Genomic DNA, 18678 nt, shown 5'->3' with positions numbered 1-18678 from the left:
TCCCTTCGGGGATTCGAACCGAATCCCTTCGGGGATTCGAACAGAATCCCTTCGGGGATTCGAACAGAATCCCTTCGGGGATTCGAACAGAATCCCTTCGGGGATTCGAACAGAATCCCTTCGGGGATTCGAACAGAATCCCTTCGGGGATTCGAACAGAATCCCTTCCTGGATTCGAACAGAATCCCTTCGGGGATTCGACCAGAATCCCTTCAAGGATTTGACCGAATCAGTAACAACCATATTTTGGATAGAAATCGAATCAGTAAAAAAATCCGATCCACGCTATGTTGGTATCAAAGTTAATGATTTTCAAATTACTTTTTCAATAGGATTTTTTTGGATTTTTTTTTTCTTATTCAACTGACAGCTTGTAACTGGTATTGGAAGACTCTGAAAAATCGGAATAGCAGTCAAAAATAAAACCAATCCGTATAACATGTTGGAGTGGAAATAAAGTAATATCATTTGTTTGCTCTAGACTCTATCATAGTCAGTTGAGTTACTAAATGATCCTAAACTAAGAAAAATTTGTCTTAGCGTAATCCTTGATTTTGGTTCCCCCTCAAGCCTCGCGTCCTTGGCAGGGGCCAACCAGACTTACCGCATCCTACGGCGCTGGCCGTAGCTAAGGAAAGCATTTTCAGAACTCAAGTGCAGTTTGGGTTAATCAAATGTCCTAAAGGATAGTTTTAATGACGCAGAATTATCTAACGTTAATTGTTTATCCTCTAGCTGATGTGATAAATATTATAAACACTTATCGTAACTTTGAATAACTTTGAATGCTACTGTAGATTGCAAATCAACCCAAAGATCAGACTAAAATGGATCTTATGTATTAAGAACTTAAATTTTATACAGAATAATTGATGTCGTGGCTGTTATAGAGTCTATAATATATAATATAGACAGATGCCATTCTATGTACATATAAGCGATGGATGTTTTTTTTTCTTCTTTATTAAAGAGGCTTTCAGCAGCGATTGATGTGAAGTTGTTCAAACATTATCAATTTTCGTTACGTACACTTATGTATATAAACTAAAAATCGAAGGCATAGAATGATTTACAATATTTTATTTAAAATAAACGTAATCTCAAGTGCTTAATGCAGTTGAATTCATTAGTAAAGGTTAAATGTAATGGCAATGATCAAATACTTTTTTAAATCAAGCCCATATGGCTGCTGGTAGTGTACTCATAATTATTGTTCGCAAATGACCTGACTTCTCTCACTAACGCCCAATGGACTAATGCAAAGGATAACCTCCCCGTCCTCCACTGTGGTAACAAAATGAGTTAAGTGATTCTCCACGAAAGAAACGGCCCTATCCGAAACTGAACACAGAAAAACTCAGTGCAGAATAAAGTGTTTAAAAACCCTCCAACAGTTGTTCGGTGAATACGTTTCACTGATTGTATAATAGCGATTTTTTTATCCATTCTCCAACAGCAACTTAAACGGTGGTGTTTTTGTTTAACCAACTAAAAATGAGTTCAATTGCGGTTTTGAACATTTCGAATGCAGCGATGCCTTCATCATCGCCAACAAACGACTTTAGTGAAAATCTAGGAGATACCCACAGCAGAGCCGAGAAAATAGCCTCAACGAAACCCCTGGCAGATGGCGCTCGCCTGTGTTGAATAAGTGAAGAGTGAAAAATATACTGAAGTCTGAAAGTTGTTAGCCAAAAGTTCGAAAAAAAAGTGACGACCGGAAAGAGCAAGTGCAACCGAAAAGTGTAAACTTCTAAATGCAGCGGCGCTGCGTGGAGAACCATCGAAAGCGGCGAAAAGAACCAGCTTGCTGTGACGGCCTCCCGTTCAAGCTACGGTGTGTGAGTTGAGTCCACCACCTTTGAGTGAATCCAAGTCAGCTCTGGTTGCGGCGAAGACCATAAAGGGAAAACGAGGAAGCCAAAACGGAAGCCATAGTTTTGATGTGCGAGTTAATTAAAAATAATTGCTTGTTGAAACAAGTTGTAGTGGTTCACTAATTAGGGAAAGTGCGAGGGAAAACGAAGAAATAGTTGAAGATAAAGGTTTGATACGATAGCTGAAAATTGAGAAGAAACGCAACAATGCTAGCTAAATTAGGTGTAAATATAGTCATACTGCTAGCCTTAGGAAAAGGTAAGTCATTTTCAATTAGTTTTATACATTTGCAAACAAACTTTTATCTCATGACATTCCTAACTCATAAATATCTCTTGATGCTAAAATATTGAGTGAATGTGCACAGATTGTTGGAAAAAAATGTGCACCTAATTACCGCCAGAAAAGCCAGCACACATATCACGAGCCAACCCTCGCTGTTGGTTTCTAAATTAATTTCCCTATTAGCCCTGTTGCACCGCAATTCAATTGCATCTGCATGGCAGAAAACCGCATCGCAAACGAGCCCAAACTTGTTGAAATAACGCTCAACCAACGGAGAGATACCACCGGGGTGCATATCGTTCTGGTCTGGGGCAGTGTTGCCATCGGGGTTTCAGAGTAAAATTCATTCAATAGTGGAATTTCGTGAATAGTGAATAGTGAAACTCATTTATTGAGAAGCATGAACATTTTTACTCATGCAGTCTTTGGAAATCCCTATCGAGATTGCTATCAGAAATCGAGAACATGAGGGATATTCAACTCGTGTTTAAGGGAAAAATGACAAAATCATAAGTATTACTACTGCTGACAACGCACATCTTCACCGCTACCAGGGACAGGAGGGTACTGTTGATGTATGACCACATGATGAGGCTACCAGTTGGATATTGAATATTGAGGAGGGTATTCATTAAATCAGAATTTGTCTGAAGCGTGTCATGTAATCATGGTTACAATCTTACTCCGTGAAACACAACAAAAGGTATCTACCTGATGTTTCGGATTCTCGAAACCCGGGCAATTTGCAATCCAGAAACCAAGACACTTTGCTTCTTGATATTTTGGGCAACTTGCTTCTCGGAATTTGGAGCATTTCTTCTCGTAACATGGATGGTTCTTTTCTTGGAACTCAGATGTTTTTCTACTCGGGACTAGGACAATTTGCTTCTTCTAACGCGGATAACTTCTTTTCGGAACGCGAAGAAAAGCTTTCTCGGAAACCGGACAATTACTCTATGTACGGTACTCAACCAATTTGCTTTTCGGACCGCGGGACTCGGACAATTTTGATCTCGCAAATCGGGTGCAGCATTTTTTTTTCATTGCGCTTGGATAAGTTGATGGAACGATTATATGATTGACGATGAACTTTTGGAACAAAGTGAGATACTAAGTTGGAATATATCAACTAGCCAATTTTAAGAGCCTCAACTGAGTCAAGAAGAAAAAGCAAAAAATATTAAGGTGATTGTCGACTGGATAAGATGTACTGTTCGGAAGTTGGCTTTCTCAGCCTGAAATATTAAACGATGGTTTATTTACTTGCCCGACATTTCGGCCGATGGGTTATGACCTTTTTCAAGGGTCGTATACTGCCCATGATCGTATATCTGTAACAATCGCATTTTTTTTGCGATTTTGAGGTAGGCTCATGAATTGTCTTCAAATTGTTTATTCTTTCATCTAAGTTGGTGAAATCTAAAATTTTGTTCTAAAAATCTTGAAAAAACTACCAAGTTGTTTTGTAACATCGAGCATAGTGACCGCATAATTGTAACACTGGAACCACGGCATACAAAAAACAAGGCAGGCTCATCACGCATGTAAACATTCAGTTTGAATGTAAACATGTGTCGTCACTACTATCTTCGCACAAGCTGAACCGAGACGATGTTCTACGGTCTTAGCATGCTTACTTTTGTACTCTAACATGTGGCGATAAAATATGCGTCACTCTTGAAGTGTCATTTTTCTTACGAGCCTACCTTGTTGTCTGTATACCGTGCACTGGAACATTATTTCACCGGTGTGCCATGTTCTTTGAACAAAAATTAGCACAATTGATTTGCACTCAAATATTAAGTAATGCAGATATAGCTGACGATGATTTTAACTGCAAAAAGTGTTTGTGCAATTCTTAGATTTTTTTTTAAATGAGTTAGATTTCCTTACTTATGCATATCACAAACTTCATCGTTCCATTTCTCCCATGCCTACTTTTGTCGATTGTTACAAATATGCGATCATGGGCAGTATAGTCTATCGTCCCGCAACTTAAGATAGACGATAGACTATATGACCCTTGAAAAAGGCCACAACCGATCAGCCGAAACATCGGGTAAGTAAATAAACCATCGTTTTGATACTATAGATTGAGAAAGCCAACTTCCGAACAGCAAAAAATATAGTACTTGTTTTTGACGAGTCACCAGTGTTGGGGAAAAACTCAAACTCATGAACGATTCAAATCAAACGTGAGTTGAAACGCACCCAACTCAGCACCTTAAAAGTTATGGCCGAGTTGAATCATCCATTTGAAGCAACGTAGTTTTTCTTTTGTACTCCTTCGTAAATTAACAGTAAATTAACGTTCAACACATAGCACAATGGATACTCATGCGTGCGTAAACTATAAATTGTCCCCAAATTAATTTCAAACACTTTTTGGACCCAAATTATTTTTTGGGAAATGAGTGAAATGATCCGTTTCAGCATGAAAAACTCAGACGTGATTCCTTTAAACTCGCAAACAAGTTAGTTCGCGCGGAAGCGCTCAATGATTGAGTTTTATGAATAATTTTACCAACACTGCGAGTCACTATCTAATTATCGGAAAAGTACTGGTCATACGAAGAAATTTTGTTTTATGTAATAGCTGAAAGAACAGCGCTTAAACATCAAGAAAATTAGAAATTAAATCTTTCAAAATAAGTAGACTCCAGAAATTAGAAATTTATATTGTTAAACCAAAATAGCCGGTTGCTAACTCTAAGTCCGGCAAATTTTGATTGATTTCCTGTTCAGATAAATTGGACTTCCAAATACACCCAAACACAAATCGTACAATTAGGCCGATACAACTATTAAAAATAAATAACAGTGCACTCTTCCTTACTTGCTGTTCTGTAGCTCAATATTTTCCCTTGCTCGATGAAATTTAAAGTATCTTGAATCTAGCATACTGCGTTCCTTCCGTAAGTCGATATCTCCCTTACTCGATATTCTCGTATATATAGTCGAAGTAATTTTTCTATGCATTTTCACCTCACTAACTCGATGTTGTCAGAAACAGTAACATGCACGGCTTAGTTATAAGTTAAAAGGGGAAAGTGATAAGCAAGATGTGGAAAATGAGAAGTGAGAAATGCGAAGTAAGAAATGAGAAATGAGGAAGTGAAAAATAATTGTAAAATTTAAAGTGGGAAGTGAGCAGTGAGAAGTGAAAAGTAATAAGTGTAACATGAAAAGTGACAAGTGAAAAATTAGAAGTAAGAAGTGAAACGTGATAAGTGAAAAATGAGCAGTCAGAAGTGAGATATAAGTAGTAATAACTGAGAAATGAATACAGAGAAGTGAAAAATTCGAAGTGTGAAGTGAAAAGTGAGAAGTGCGAAGTAAGAAATGAGAAGTGGGAAGAGAGAAGTTAGAAGTGAGATATAATAAGTTATAAGTGAGAAGAGAGAAGTAAGATAAGGGAAGTGAAAAGTGCGAAGTAGTGTGAGTAGTAGTGTGAAGTGAGAAATAAGAAGTGAGAAGTTAGATGTGAAACATTTAAAGTGCGAAGTGAGTAGTTTTAAAAGAAAAGAAATAAGTGAAAAGGGAAAAATAAGAAGTGAAAAGTAAGAAGTGAAAGGTTAACAATTAGAAGTGGAAAGTGATAAGTGTGATATGATAAATCAGAACTGTGATATAAATGAGTGAGAAGTGAGAACTAAAAAGAAAGAAGTGAAAAGTGAGAAGTGATGGTTTGGTGTGATAAAGGATGATTGTATCTTGCACCAGAATCAATAATCATGGTTGAAGCTTTTGAAACAATTGAGTTACCGTCAAATGGGGGGAAGATGATCATTGAGGTGAAGATGATCATTTGATGTGTCAGTCAACAATATTATCCGTTCAAGTAATGTTACCGCTAGGTAGAAAATCCGAGTTTTTCGATTATAATCATGGAAATGTATTTTGTGGAAGAAAGAAAGAGATAGTCACAAATGACGCTATTTTCGTTTCAAATATTGACTTCGAAGACTTTTACGTAGCCAATTCAACATTCATACAAATAACCTAGTGTATTTTGACTACTAGGTCATAATGATTTTAGTAGAGCTGTCTTGATCAACTTCACCCCAAACCAGATTACTCAAAAAATATGTGATAATTTAATTTATTTTAATAAATGCGAACGCATTTCATAAAACTAAAGTTGTTGATTATTGTGACATATAGCAATACATTTTTTGAAAATATTTGTTTCGATTTAAAATGTAAACACACATTGTTATTGCATGTTTTGTCTTAAAAATGATCATCTTCCCCCAGTTGACGGTATAAACAAAATATTAAATCGATTAGGAGAAAAAAAATTTAAAATAATTAAAATAATTTTCTTTTATATCAATTTTTTTTTTATATCAAAACTTTGTATGCCTATCAAGTCCTGCTTAAGGGCTGTTGGACCTGGCTCTACCTGGTAAGCCTCCTTTGAAGTCAATAGGCTCGGAAGCCTCCTTTCAAGTCAAGAGGTTCGGAAGCAGCCTACTTTCAATAGGCCCGGAAGCCTCCTTTCAAGAGGCCCCGAAGCCTCCTTTCAAGAGGCTCGGAAGCCTCCTTTCAAGAGGCCCGGAAGCCTCCTTTCAAGAGGCCCGGAAGCCTCCTTTTACGAGGCCCGGAAGCCTCCTTTTACGAGGCCCGGAAGCCTCCTTTCAAGAGGCCCCGAAGCCTCCTTTCAAGAGGCCCCGAAGCCTCCTTTCAAGAGGCCCCGAAGCCTCCTTTCAAGAGGCCCCGAAGCCTCCATTCAAGAGGCCCGGAAGCCTCCTTTCAGGAGGCCCGGATGCCTCCTTTCAAGAGGTCCGGAAGCCTCCTTTCAAGAGGTCCGGAAGCCTCCTTTCAAGAGGCCCGGAAGCCTCCTTTCAAGAGGCCCGGAAGCCTCCTTTCAAGAGGCCCGGAAGCCTCCTTTCAAGAGGCCCGGAAGCCTCCTTTCAAGAAGCCCGGAAGCCTCCTTTCAAGAAGCCTGGAAGCCTCCTTTCAAGAGGCCTGGAAACCTCCTTTCAAGAGGCCTGGAAGCCTCCTTTCAAGAGGCCTGGAAGCCTCCTTTCAAGAGGCCTGGAAGCCTCCTTTCAAGAGGTCTGGAAGCCTCCTTTCAAGAGGCCTGGAAGCCTCCTTTCAAGAGGCCCGGAAGCCTCCTTTCAAGAGGCCCGGAAGCCTCCTTTCAAGAGGCCCGGAAGCCTCCTTTCAAGAGGCCCGGAAGCCTCCTTTCAAGAGACCCGGAAGCCTTCTTTCAAGAGGCCCGGAAGCCTCCTTTCGAGAGGCCCGGAAGCCTCCTTTCAAGAGGCCCGGAAGCCTCCTCGGAAGATTTGTCTGAGCTCTGAAGTCATGCCTTAAGGTCTACACGCCTAATCAGAGATCTATTGACCAGTTTTAAATGTGGAACGTGTCCTTTGTGGTACATATAATAGAATGCGTTCATGATATACAGTGGGGGTATTATAATTAACACAAATAGTCTATTTCATACAAGCAAGTCAACTTTGCGCAGCTGCATCTTTGTCGTTTTTCGATGGATTATTTGAACGTTTCAGAAAAGCTGAAGATGATAACTTGAATTTCAATATGCCAAATTTCCATGAAATATGCTCGGTTTAAGAATGAAGGGCTATATGGAAATTGGTCGTATAATTAGCATATAATGATCTTTGGTTCCATGAAATTCTTGGATAACTGGAGCAGTAGATCATATGTAGCATCAGACCTTGTGCATAATTTTTTCGTAACTTCCAAAAAAATTATATTTTATTTTTACACAATACTCGAGATCTCGAAAATATAAGTTTTTTTACACGACACGCACGCACGCATTAATCGTGAAAAAATAATTTAGTGAACATCAAAAGTTGCATTTTTTTGCTCTAAAAGTCACCCGAAGTAGAGGTGTGCGCCGGTCCTATATTCGTCGGCGGCGGCGTTTGTCAAAATTTTGGTCGGCGGCGGCGGCGTGAATCGGCGTGGCGATTTTTTCATTACTTTTTTCTAGACATTAAAAGATTTTCAAGACATTAAAAGAAAAATCTTTTGAATTTCGCATGAAAAATCTAATGAACTTCTCCAGAAAAATCTATAAGTTTTTCCATAATTTGGAAAATATTTTCGAGCAATCTTTGGAATTACCAAGAGAAGGTCTTTGTAATTCCCAAATAAAATTGATTGGAATTTCAGCAGAAAAATCGTCGCAATTTGCATGAGAAACTTCAGAATTTTCACAAAAAAATGTTCTTAACTTCTACAGGAAAAACTTCAGAAATTTACGAAAAGTTCCTGTTGAATTTCTGTTGAGTATTCTTCGAAATTCTCACAGTTTAACGGAAACTTCTTTAGAATTTCCGCGGAGGATTGTTCAAAATGTCTCCACGAAAAATTGTTATAAAATTATTGGGTTCCTACGGGAAATCCTTTGTACATTAGACGTTCGATAACTGAAAGTAATTTAACAGCAATGCTTTTAACAGCATTTCGATAGTTACATCAGTTTTGCAGTTATCGGACAGCTGAGCTTCAAAACGATGTCAATGTCGATGATAGCTGCATCCAGCTTTCCACGCTCGGTTATGGCGGCTTGTCGGAGTGTAAAAATCAATCGGCCGCTGTACTGTTGGACACTAGCTGGAGGAAAACTCACTGTCGAAAAGGCCTTTTTTCCCTTCCCCTCACCCAGGAACGCCAGTAGGGTTTCCTCCAGCTAGTGTCAAACAGTACAGTGACCAATTGATTTTTACAAACCGATAAGCCGCCATTACCGAACGTGGAAAGCTGGATAGTGCTGAACAATCAGGTGCACTTCTATTCTGACGCCGTCTGACAATTGTTTGCCGTCTTGAATGCGTCGCAGTTATCGAACGCCATTGGCTAGCTGAAACGAAAACATGTTGCAGTTATCGAACGACTAATGTATTGTCCATAAAAAATTGTTGAAAAATCCCATTGGTCGCAAGCGACACTCGGCCGAACTGGTAATTTGGCCCAAATAGTCGATTGCCCTAACAGGTCGTTTGGCCGAATATGTCATCTGCCCAAAAATGCTGTTTGGCCGAAATGGTCGTTTGGCAGAATGGAATATTTGTCCGAAAATATAGTTTAGGCCAACAGGTTATACGGCCAAATGTCAATAACTGAACGGGTAATTTAATCCAAAATATCCATCAATTTGGCCTAATAACATTTACGTTGAAAAGGCTAATCGTCAAACGACCCTTGAACGAAATTCCGTAACCTTTCTACTTTTTAAGTTGATACTGGCCTTTAAGCCAAAAGCCATCTAACCAAATCCCATTAAGGTCACTCCTCACGGAATCCAAGTTTCAAAGTGCTCGCGTTTTCGAGGGCACACCACTCGATACGGAAGCGGTGCACAACTGTCATTTTTGTTGATTTAGCTTTGCTGCGTCGCAGCATGCCGGAAATATAAAAATGACATTTGTGCGTTGCTTCCGAGTGGTGTGCCCCCGAAAACGCAAGCACTTTAAAACTTGGATTCCGTGAGGAGTGACCTTAAGCCGAATTGATATTCGGATAAACGTCTTTTTGGCAAAATGATCAATTCAGCCGAACAGCACTTTTCAAAGAAGGTTGCAGAAAGTACATTTTTGGGCCAAATGGCTCTTTCTACAGAATGACATTTTTTACCAAACGGCATTTTTGGTCAAATGATCTATATTCGGTCAAACGATTTTTTCATCCAAACGGCAAATTCAGCCAAATAGTTAGGGTAAACAATTTTTTACAAGTCTGCCAAAATTTTCCTTCTGCCATTGCCACAGCCATTACTTTCGGCCAAACTACATTTTCGGTCAAACCAGTTTTGACCTGATAACAGTTTCCGTGAAACGTTTAGTTTTTTAGTTTTGCTAAATGGTACCTGGTTATATGTCTTTTGGCCTAAAGGCCAGTATCGACTTAAAAATAGAGAGGCAACGGAATTTTGTTCAATGGTCAATAGACAAAAAAAACATTTCGCCAAACTAATGACCATTTCTGACCATATTACCCGTTCAGTACGAGGACCAGTCATTGAAATTTGGCTGTCAAAAAACTATTTCTGCAAAATGGCATTTTTGGCCAACGATCGTTTCGGCCGAACAACCTGGTAGGGCAAACGGCTTTTTCGGCCAAATTGCCAGTTCGGCCGTCTGTCGCTTTCGGTCAATGGAACTTACCAAGAATTTCTAATCGAAAATAGAAAGAATTTTCTGAAGAAATCCAAAAAAAATCCTCAAAAATTCCGAGCATTTTTTCGATGTTTTAAAGTTGGCTATGCCAAACTAGCCGTTTAGTGATGTTCCCTGCGAAAAATCACTCTAATAAAGGATAAAAAACTAACCGTCTTATATCTAGATTGAGGAAGTTAACGTAAAGCATCTCTTTTACCAATCACAATTTTCTGTGTAAATTTCAAAGAATACTCAACAGAAACTCAATAGGAACATTCCGTGGATATTCCGAACATTTTTCTATAGAAATTTGAAACAACTTATCGTGAAAAATCTGAAGAGATTCTCATGTGAATCCCAAACAACTTTCCTTGGTAAATCCAAAGAGTTCTCGATACTTAAAAGTAGTTTCCGTGGAGAATCTGAAAATAATTTTCGAATAACTATTGCATGAGCATGAGATGACCGTACAATTCGTAGTTGCTACTCCGTGATTGACCAGAACTAGCGGAATCGCACAGGGAACCAAGAGATGGGACTTGGGATTAGCACTCCATCCTCAATGTGCACGTTCCGGAAGCTCAACTTTTAATCGTCCTTATGATCATCGAGGGAAGGGAAGGAATGTTAGTGTAACAACCGTTGTTTTAGAGACCGACGAATCTTCTGCATCTCTACGGTTGTTACAGGAAGGAGTATTGTAAGGAGGGAGAGGAAGTGTCATTACTTAGATCAGGATTCACTTTGGTAAGTGATGTAATCTAAGTAACTAGCATGTTAATGTTGACGCGAGAACAAAGTATAGATCAGTTACGGTCAGTTTTGTCATTGTTCACCCAACGTAAGGGCAGACAATCAATTGCTCCGGTAGAGCTATTGTTAATTTATCTTTCAGCTGTTCGCGATAATTAGCTATTGTCTATTGTCTATGCCTATTCTGAACTAGTCGATTTCTATTTGACAATATAAAGTTAATAATTACGACGATATTACGCGATATTCCAACACTGTTTAGTTCGTTGTTAGGAGCTAGACAGTTATGGTTAAATAAAAATTGAGAATTGTCAATATTTCAATAACATATGCATATACAACCAACCAGCGGACGGTAGATTTTAACACAATTATGCACAAAAATCCGTACAAAACCCCGGCATACACAAATCTGGAAGACTCCAAACGCCGCACCAAAATCTTACATTTCAATATAATACAATTGTAATATTTGTTTTTGGCGTATTTTTGGTTATTGAATACTGCAGATAATAGAGTTACTGCTCCTAGACATCATCCCATAGCTCCGACATTCTTCCCACGAAAAACAAAGTCATGAAAAGAAATTTGATCTGTTTCTTATTTTTGTGATTTATTTCAGTAGTGAGCACTCATGTAAGCAAAAAGTAACGACGAAACTGGTGCTTTAATAAAATTATGCTTAATTTATATTCTTTGTTATACGATGAGACATGGGCGTAGCCAAGGGGGGGCAGGGGGGCCGTCGCCCCCCCTAAATTGTGGAAAGATTGCACGGGTACTGAAATGAATTCCCTTAAACATGTGCACTTTACGATCCAATCATATACAGAAATAGGTGGTTGAAATTCAAAAGATTCCCAAAACTTATTAGGGCATCCAGGATCCATAATATATGAAAGTTCAAAACAACTCGAAACATTTCGGACTCAAAAATTCTCCTTGAAATCCTTCTAGAAGCTCCCCTGGGAACTTCTGAATTCCTCCGGAAAGTTATCCACAAATTCCTCTGAAAATCGTTCGAAAATCCTTCTCATGTAATTGTAATTCCTCCTTATCTAGAATTTTTTTTAGGAAATTCACGAGGAAATTCCTTGAAGATTTCTTTTCTTCTCTCCAAGATTTACTTCTAGATATTTCTTCGGTTATTCTCTTTTCAGAGAAAAACCCGGCATTTTCTTCAGGCATGCATTCGACAGTTCCGTCAAGAATACATACGGAATTTCTTCCCAAAAATCTACCAGAAGTTTCTTCAAAAATTTATGATGGAAATCCTCCGATTTAGCTCCATAATTTCACTTGTAAATCTATAAGAAATTCCTTCGGAAATTCTTTTAGGAACTTCTCCGGGAATTCCTCTCGGAACTCTTCCTTTAATTCCACCGGGATTACTTCCAGGAAATTTTCCGGGAATACCTCCAAACATTCAATAGCGAAATCATCTAGCATTCCAATCTGGAATTCTTTTCGCAATTACTTCAGAATATCCTTCAAGAAATCCTCTAGAAATATCTTCATGAATTTCTCCTGGAATTCGTCCAAGTATTTCCCCAGAAATTCTTACAGGTATTTTTTCGGGAGTTTCTTCAGGTACTTCTCCACGAATTCCTTCAGGAATTTTCCCGGGAGCTTTTCCGCGGAAGTGTACTAGAATTCCTTCCGGACTTCACTCGGAATTTATTCGGATATCTGCCAAGAGTTCTTTCTTCGGAACAATCCACAGGGATTTTCTTCAGCAATTCATCTGGGAATACTTTCAGGATTTCATTTGGGAATTTCTGCATTAATTCCTCCTGGTATTTTTCTGGGAATTCCTTCAGATATTTTTTCGGAAATTCCTTTAGGAACTTCTCTAAGAATTATTTCAGGACTTCCATGTGGGAATTCCTCCGGGAGTGCTTGTGGGAGTTCCTCCGGGAGTTCTTCCTGGAGTTTTTCCAAGAAATTCTCCGGTAATACCTCCAGGAACTTTACAGGGAATTCCTGGACGATATTTGGCAGGAATTTCGCGGGAAATGGGATTTCGGAAGTTCCTTCAGAAATATTTTTTCTCTTCCTCTAGGGTATTCCACCGGATATTCCTCTGAAGTTCCACCAGTAGTTCCTTCGGGAATTCAATCAGGCTTTCTTCCAGGAATTCATTTAGAATTTCTTTAGGCATTTATCTACAAATTCCTCCAGAAATTCCTCGGAGAATTTCTCTGGGAGTTCTTACGGGAATTCCTCCGAGAGGTTCTTTTAAGAATTCTTCCAGGAGTTCCTCCTGGAATTCTTACGGAAGTTCCTTTGGGAGTTCATCCTAGAATTCTTACGAGAGTTCCTCCAGGGTTTCCTCCGGAAATTCTTCCTGTAGTTCTTCAATAAATTCCTTCAGAAGTTCCACCGGCAGTTCCTCCGAGAATTCCTCTGATAATTTCTCCGGAAAGTCCTATAGAAAATCCCCCGGGAGTTCCTCCGGAAATTACTCTGGGAGTTCCTCCGGGAGCTCCTTTTCAGAGAAACACCTGGAGAAACTGCCGGTGAAACTCCCGGAGGAATTCTCGTAGAAACTGCTGGTGGATCTCCCGGAGGAATTCCAGAAGGAACTGCCGGAGGAGCTCCCGTAAGAACTCCCGGAGGAATTTCAGGAGGAACTCCTAGAAGAATTCCTAGAGGACCTCCCGGATGAGCTCCCAGAGAAACTATCGGGAGAACTTCTGGAGGAATTCCTAGCTTAATTTCTGAAGAAAGCCTAAATGATTTCCTGAAAAAAAGCCTGTATAATTTCCTGGAATAGCTTCTGGTGGAACTCCCGGAGGAATTTCCGGAGAAACTCCCGGATGAATTGCTGGTGGAATTCCCGGAGGAACTCTCGAAGGAATTTTCTGGAAGAATTTCTGAAGAAACTCCCTGGAGAATTTTCAAAGGAACCCGGGGAAACTACCAGAAGCATTCTCGGAAACAAGAGAATTCATCTTATAGACAAATCTCGTCTAGCTGAAACCTTTGTTGGGGTTTGTAGCTGGACCATCATCATCATCAGAGGACCTCCCGGAGAATTCCCTGAGGAGCTCGCAGAAAAATTCTCGGAGGAGCTTCTGGTGGAAAATCTATATAAATTCCTGAAGAAGCCTAAATAAATTCCAATTTTGCTGAAATTCCCGGAAGAATTTTCAAAAGAACTGCTGATAGAACTACCGGAATAATTCTCGAAGGAAATCCTAGAGATATTCTTGGTGGAAATGCCGGTGCAACTCCTGGAAGAATTCCAGGAGGAATTTTCGAAGAAACTCCTGGAGGATCTCCCAGTGGAAATCTTGAAGTTTCATCCGGAATTCTTTTAGGATTCCATTGCGAATTAATCTAGGAATTCCCCCGAAAATTCCATTGTTGATTTCATTTTCGGTATAATTTCTGTATAAATTTCCGGTGGAATTCCTGGAGAAATTCTTTGAAATTTTCACAAGAAATTATTCGAAACAATTCACGGAAAATTTTATGGAATTTACACAAGAAATTCGAAGATTTTTCGTGAAATTCTCAGGAATGATTACTGGCAGTTCTGCGGAATTTCCACGGAATATTCTTATTCTTAAAAATTATGGGAAACAGCACGAAATTATTTGAATTATTGCAGAGAATTCTGCAGAACTTATGAAGAAGTTCTTGAAGATTTTCTTGGAGTAAATAATGGTGGAATTCTCGGATCAATTCCCGGCAAAATTTATGGTGGAATTCCTGAAGACACTGCCGAATAAATTGCTGGAGGCATTTCTAAAGAATCCCTGATAGAATTTCGGATAGAATGCCAGGAGCAATTGTCGAAGGAATTCCTGGAGAAAGCTTGCATATTGATTTTTCTGCCTATTTTATAATAAATATTATTTCAGAGAGGATTTGTTTAGAAATTTAGATGTATGGTTCTAGTTTTCTTAAACTTATGGAAGAATGCAGGATTTTTAATTTAATTGTTATAGCCGATTTTATATTCTTTCTGAATACTAAGTTCGTTAATATTTTTCTCACTTTATTAAAAAATATCTGATGAGCAATAAATCACGCATTTTTAAATCCATTATTGTTTTAATCATTATCGTTTCGATTTGGTTTGGATTTGGTTTCATGTGTTAATATTCATGTGTTTTTATAAAATTACTATAAAACTACGATCTAGAAAAAAGTTGGCCCCCCCCTTCTCGAAATCCTGGCTACGCCCATGATGAGATGAATATGTTCAGTGAGATGGAAAATGGAACAGTTTCCCTAGTAGATTGTTGTTTTGTGATCGTGATCGTGTGTATCATCTAGTTAGCGAAAAGTCGGAGTGTCAGGTTTTTTTTACACTGTTTGGTTTTAGTCGTTTAAGATCTTCAGGGTCAATGAAACAAAAAGTCAACCCCACGGAAAAAATTACAAAAACTCAAAAAAAATCGGGTGGTATTTTAAAAGCCGTGAAAGTAAAGGTTAACCGAGAAATTAATGAATTACGACCGCGCAAAAAGAAAAACCTGGGTGTACGTCAATTATTAATACCGCCATCGGGGGCGACAATGGGTCCGGGGGTGAGGATGGTTCATCGCTCTCACAGGCACCGTAGGTCGTAGAGCAAAATCGTTAAAAAAAGGTTTCTTATATTTTAGTTGTCTTGTCCTTAGATACGTTCAATCCATTCTATAAGCATTCTGAGTAGTTGAAACAGTGACCTATTCTCACCCCCATTTGATCCATTGTCACACCCGATGATGGAATGGCAGTTTGTGAATGGCAGGTTAAACTTGACTTTATGTGATTAGCCCTATAAGACCGCAGCCAATCACTCACCATAGTCCTCCAACCCAACACCAGAAGTCCAGAAGCACCTCCGTCAAGTAGCCATGAAGGAGTGGCGTAATCGGGTTGATGCAATGATGCGAGGTGACTGGTAAAGGAGGATGGACCCTAGGATGCGGGAATCAAGCCCAAAATCTTTCACTATTCCAACCAGGGCTGACAATAGTCATTCTCGTCGTATGAAGATAGCGAAAAAAATTTAGTCTTCGTCATAACATTGCACGACGCAACACCTATTCGTTTTCTTCGCGCCGCATGCGTACCACGACGATAGTCGCGCAGCCAAAAGTTATGACGATTTTCGTCGTCACTTCTTCACACAATTGATTGCACGTCACTATAGATGGCCTGGTTAAAAACATAATAGCGTCTCAAATAAACAAATAGTAGGAACTTTGGTAACATAAATATATCGATTACATTCATAACGCTTTCATACTTTGCTTCAAATTCATTATTACAAAGAATTAGTAAAAATCTTCGCATAGCAGCTGAAGCTTGAGGAATAACGGTATGAAGTCTTCGTTCTTCGATGTCGTAATGATGATTTGGTTACACGACGAAAGCTAACATCATGCGCGTCATTGACGATGTTTAGAGTAGCAATGAAGACACTGCAACTCGTCGCTACTGTGGCATTTCGTGCTATGACGATGACTCACGGTGTAAAAAAATGAATTATTATCGAAGTTTCATGTACCTTTGATTTTTTTCCACATAAAGTTAGGCCAGGTCATTAGAGGCACGGGGTGTTTTAAAATATTTCATCGGCGATTTTTTGAAAAAAGTGAGTTTTCTTTTTTTCTTTTCTAATATTCAGCTTGAGCTTGAGCTTGAGCTTGATTGACTGCTCGTTGTTGCTACTCCATTATGACCAGATCAGCTGTTCTTGCACAGGGAACCAACAGATGTTTGCTTGGGACTAGCACACATCTTCAATGTACAAGTACTGGTGATCTCATTTGTTAGGTCATACTGGCGCCTGCCACGTCAGAATGCAAGTCAATGTAGGGAAGTGGGAGGAAATGATGATGCAATCACTCGCCCACTGCAAGCCGAATATACCTCTGCACTTGCCACGAGTTCATGCGGAATTTGTTGGAATTTCTGGGTTAGGTTGGAGAGGCAGAGGTCCGTCTTGGTTAACGAGCTGCCAATGTGATAGATATGAGAAGGTAACTGATGGAATTTCTAATTGGATGTAGGAAACGAGCTCTATAGTTCATTTCCAATTCTAGCAGATTACTGTTAGAATACTCAAGTTGAAGGTATAGGAATAGTAATGGAAACGGTATGGAAGTCCATTTCCAGTTCTAGCGATTGCTAGAACATGAGAAATAAAGAGAAAGATACAAAGTAGGAGAATGGAACGGACCTGGGATTGATCCCACGACCTCCTGCGTATGAGGCAGAAGCAGTAGCCATATGACTACCAAGCCCGCTTCTTTTTTTCTTTTCTATTTTTTTTTTTTCTTTTCTAATATTCAGTATAAAAAGTCAATTGATAACTTAGCAATAGACGATTTATGGTAATTTACCCTCAAAATTAGAAATAATACACATTTGTTACATTTCTTCATAGAAAACCAATTTTTAAACGGATCAAAAATATTGAAAAATCATTAATTTTCGTATTTTAAGCGTTTAAGAAGCTATATTTGCTTAATTTGTTTTATTTTTGCATGAATTACAATCTTTTTCCAACAATTATCATCTATTTCCAGCCTCTATACTCTCTGCTCAATGTTGTATTTGCATTTTTTTTTTGTTCTATTCTTGTTCTGTTTCTATTCGTATTAGATAGCCAGCCCATTGTCAGTCTGTCATATTTTAAAGGATTCATGATATTTTCTTCTTGATACATTGTCTCATAGCTTCAATAGTACACATCACATTTTGCTTGAAAACCACAAAAGCGTCTCATGATTTCCATGCTTCTTTTTTCGAAAATGGCTACCGTATGAACTAAATTTTTATATAGAGCGAATTTCATTTCTGTATGTATGTTACGGAAGCTAAGCTGCTGCTACACGCTCGACTGTCTCATATTTGATTCGGTCCATATCTGCGGGAGTTATTCATGCTTTTATGGGTAGTAAACTGGTTACTAACGTTTTAGAAGACAATTTTCGCAGCAGCAATACATCCTTCAACTTTACGGGAAACATTCCAAGTAATAATTATGACTTTATAATGTTCTTGAAAATAGCGATTTACTATTCAAGCGTGCTATGAAACCATTATAAGTACAACGATAATACTAGAGATCATATTCCCACTTCACTTTCAAAGGTAAACAATTTCCTCAACACATCCAATCACATCTCCTCCTATTCTATTTCTATCCGTAACAATCTACTTCGTATTTCATTCACATTCACTACAAATTCCTCTGTGATCGTTTCAATTGAGCTCGATTTCGTTTGCAAAACCCAGGAGCATATACGTTAGCTCTGCTAAGACGATGTATATGGTTGTGTGTAGAGACAGAGATAAGTTTTGTGTTGATTGTGCTGTGATAGTGTCAGTAAAAAAATGTTATAAATCTTATAAAATTCCGCGCACTTCATCTAACACAAATGTTGAAAGATAAAACTGCAGATATTTTATTTAGCAGAGAACAGGATAGATGCCGGAGATAGATGATAATTGCTGAAAAAAACTGTAACGCAGGCAAAAAAATAAAAAATAAAAACACTTCAAATGGCTTGAATTACATGAAAAAATGATTTTTTACCGTTTTAGATCCGTTTCAATATTGGTTCTCTATACAGAAAAACTACAAATGTGTATATTTCTAATCTTGAGGGTAAAT

The 18678-nt window shown here is 38.7% G+C and overlaps 1 protein-coding gene across 6 annotated transcripts in view; it reads left to right on the top strand.

The window, feature by feature from the left end:
• Window positions 1-18678, top strand: part of LOC134207367 (carbonic anhydrase-related protein 10) — a 136030-nt gene that overhangs the window by 37853 nt on the left and 79499 nt on the right. For all 6 annotated transcript variants that reach the window (XM_062683093.1, XM_062683090.1, XM_062683088.1 and 3 more), the window contains exon 2: window positions 1457-2136. In XM_062683093.1, the coding sequence (XP_062539077.1) occupies window positions 2085-2136 (52 nt within the window). In that variant the 5' untranslated portion in view covers window positions 1457-2084. The remainder of the gene's footprint in view (window positions 1-1456; window positions 2137-18678) is intronic.

Source organism: Armigeres subalbatus, chromosome 1 (assembly GCF_024139115.2).
Source record: "Armigeres subalbatus isolate Guangzhou_Male chromosome 1, GZ_Asu_2, whole genome shotgun sequence".
In the NCBI taxonomy this organism is placed as follows: Eukaryota; Metazoa; Arthropoda; class Insecta; order Diptera; family Culicidae; genus Armigeres; species Armigeres subalbatus.
This window is presented reverse-complemented; position numbering and strand designations above follow the sequence as displayed.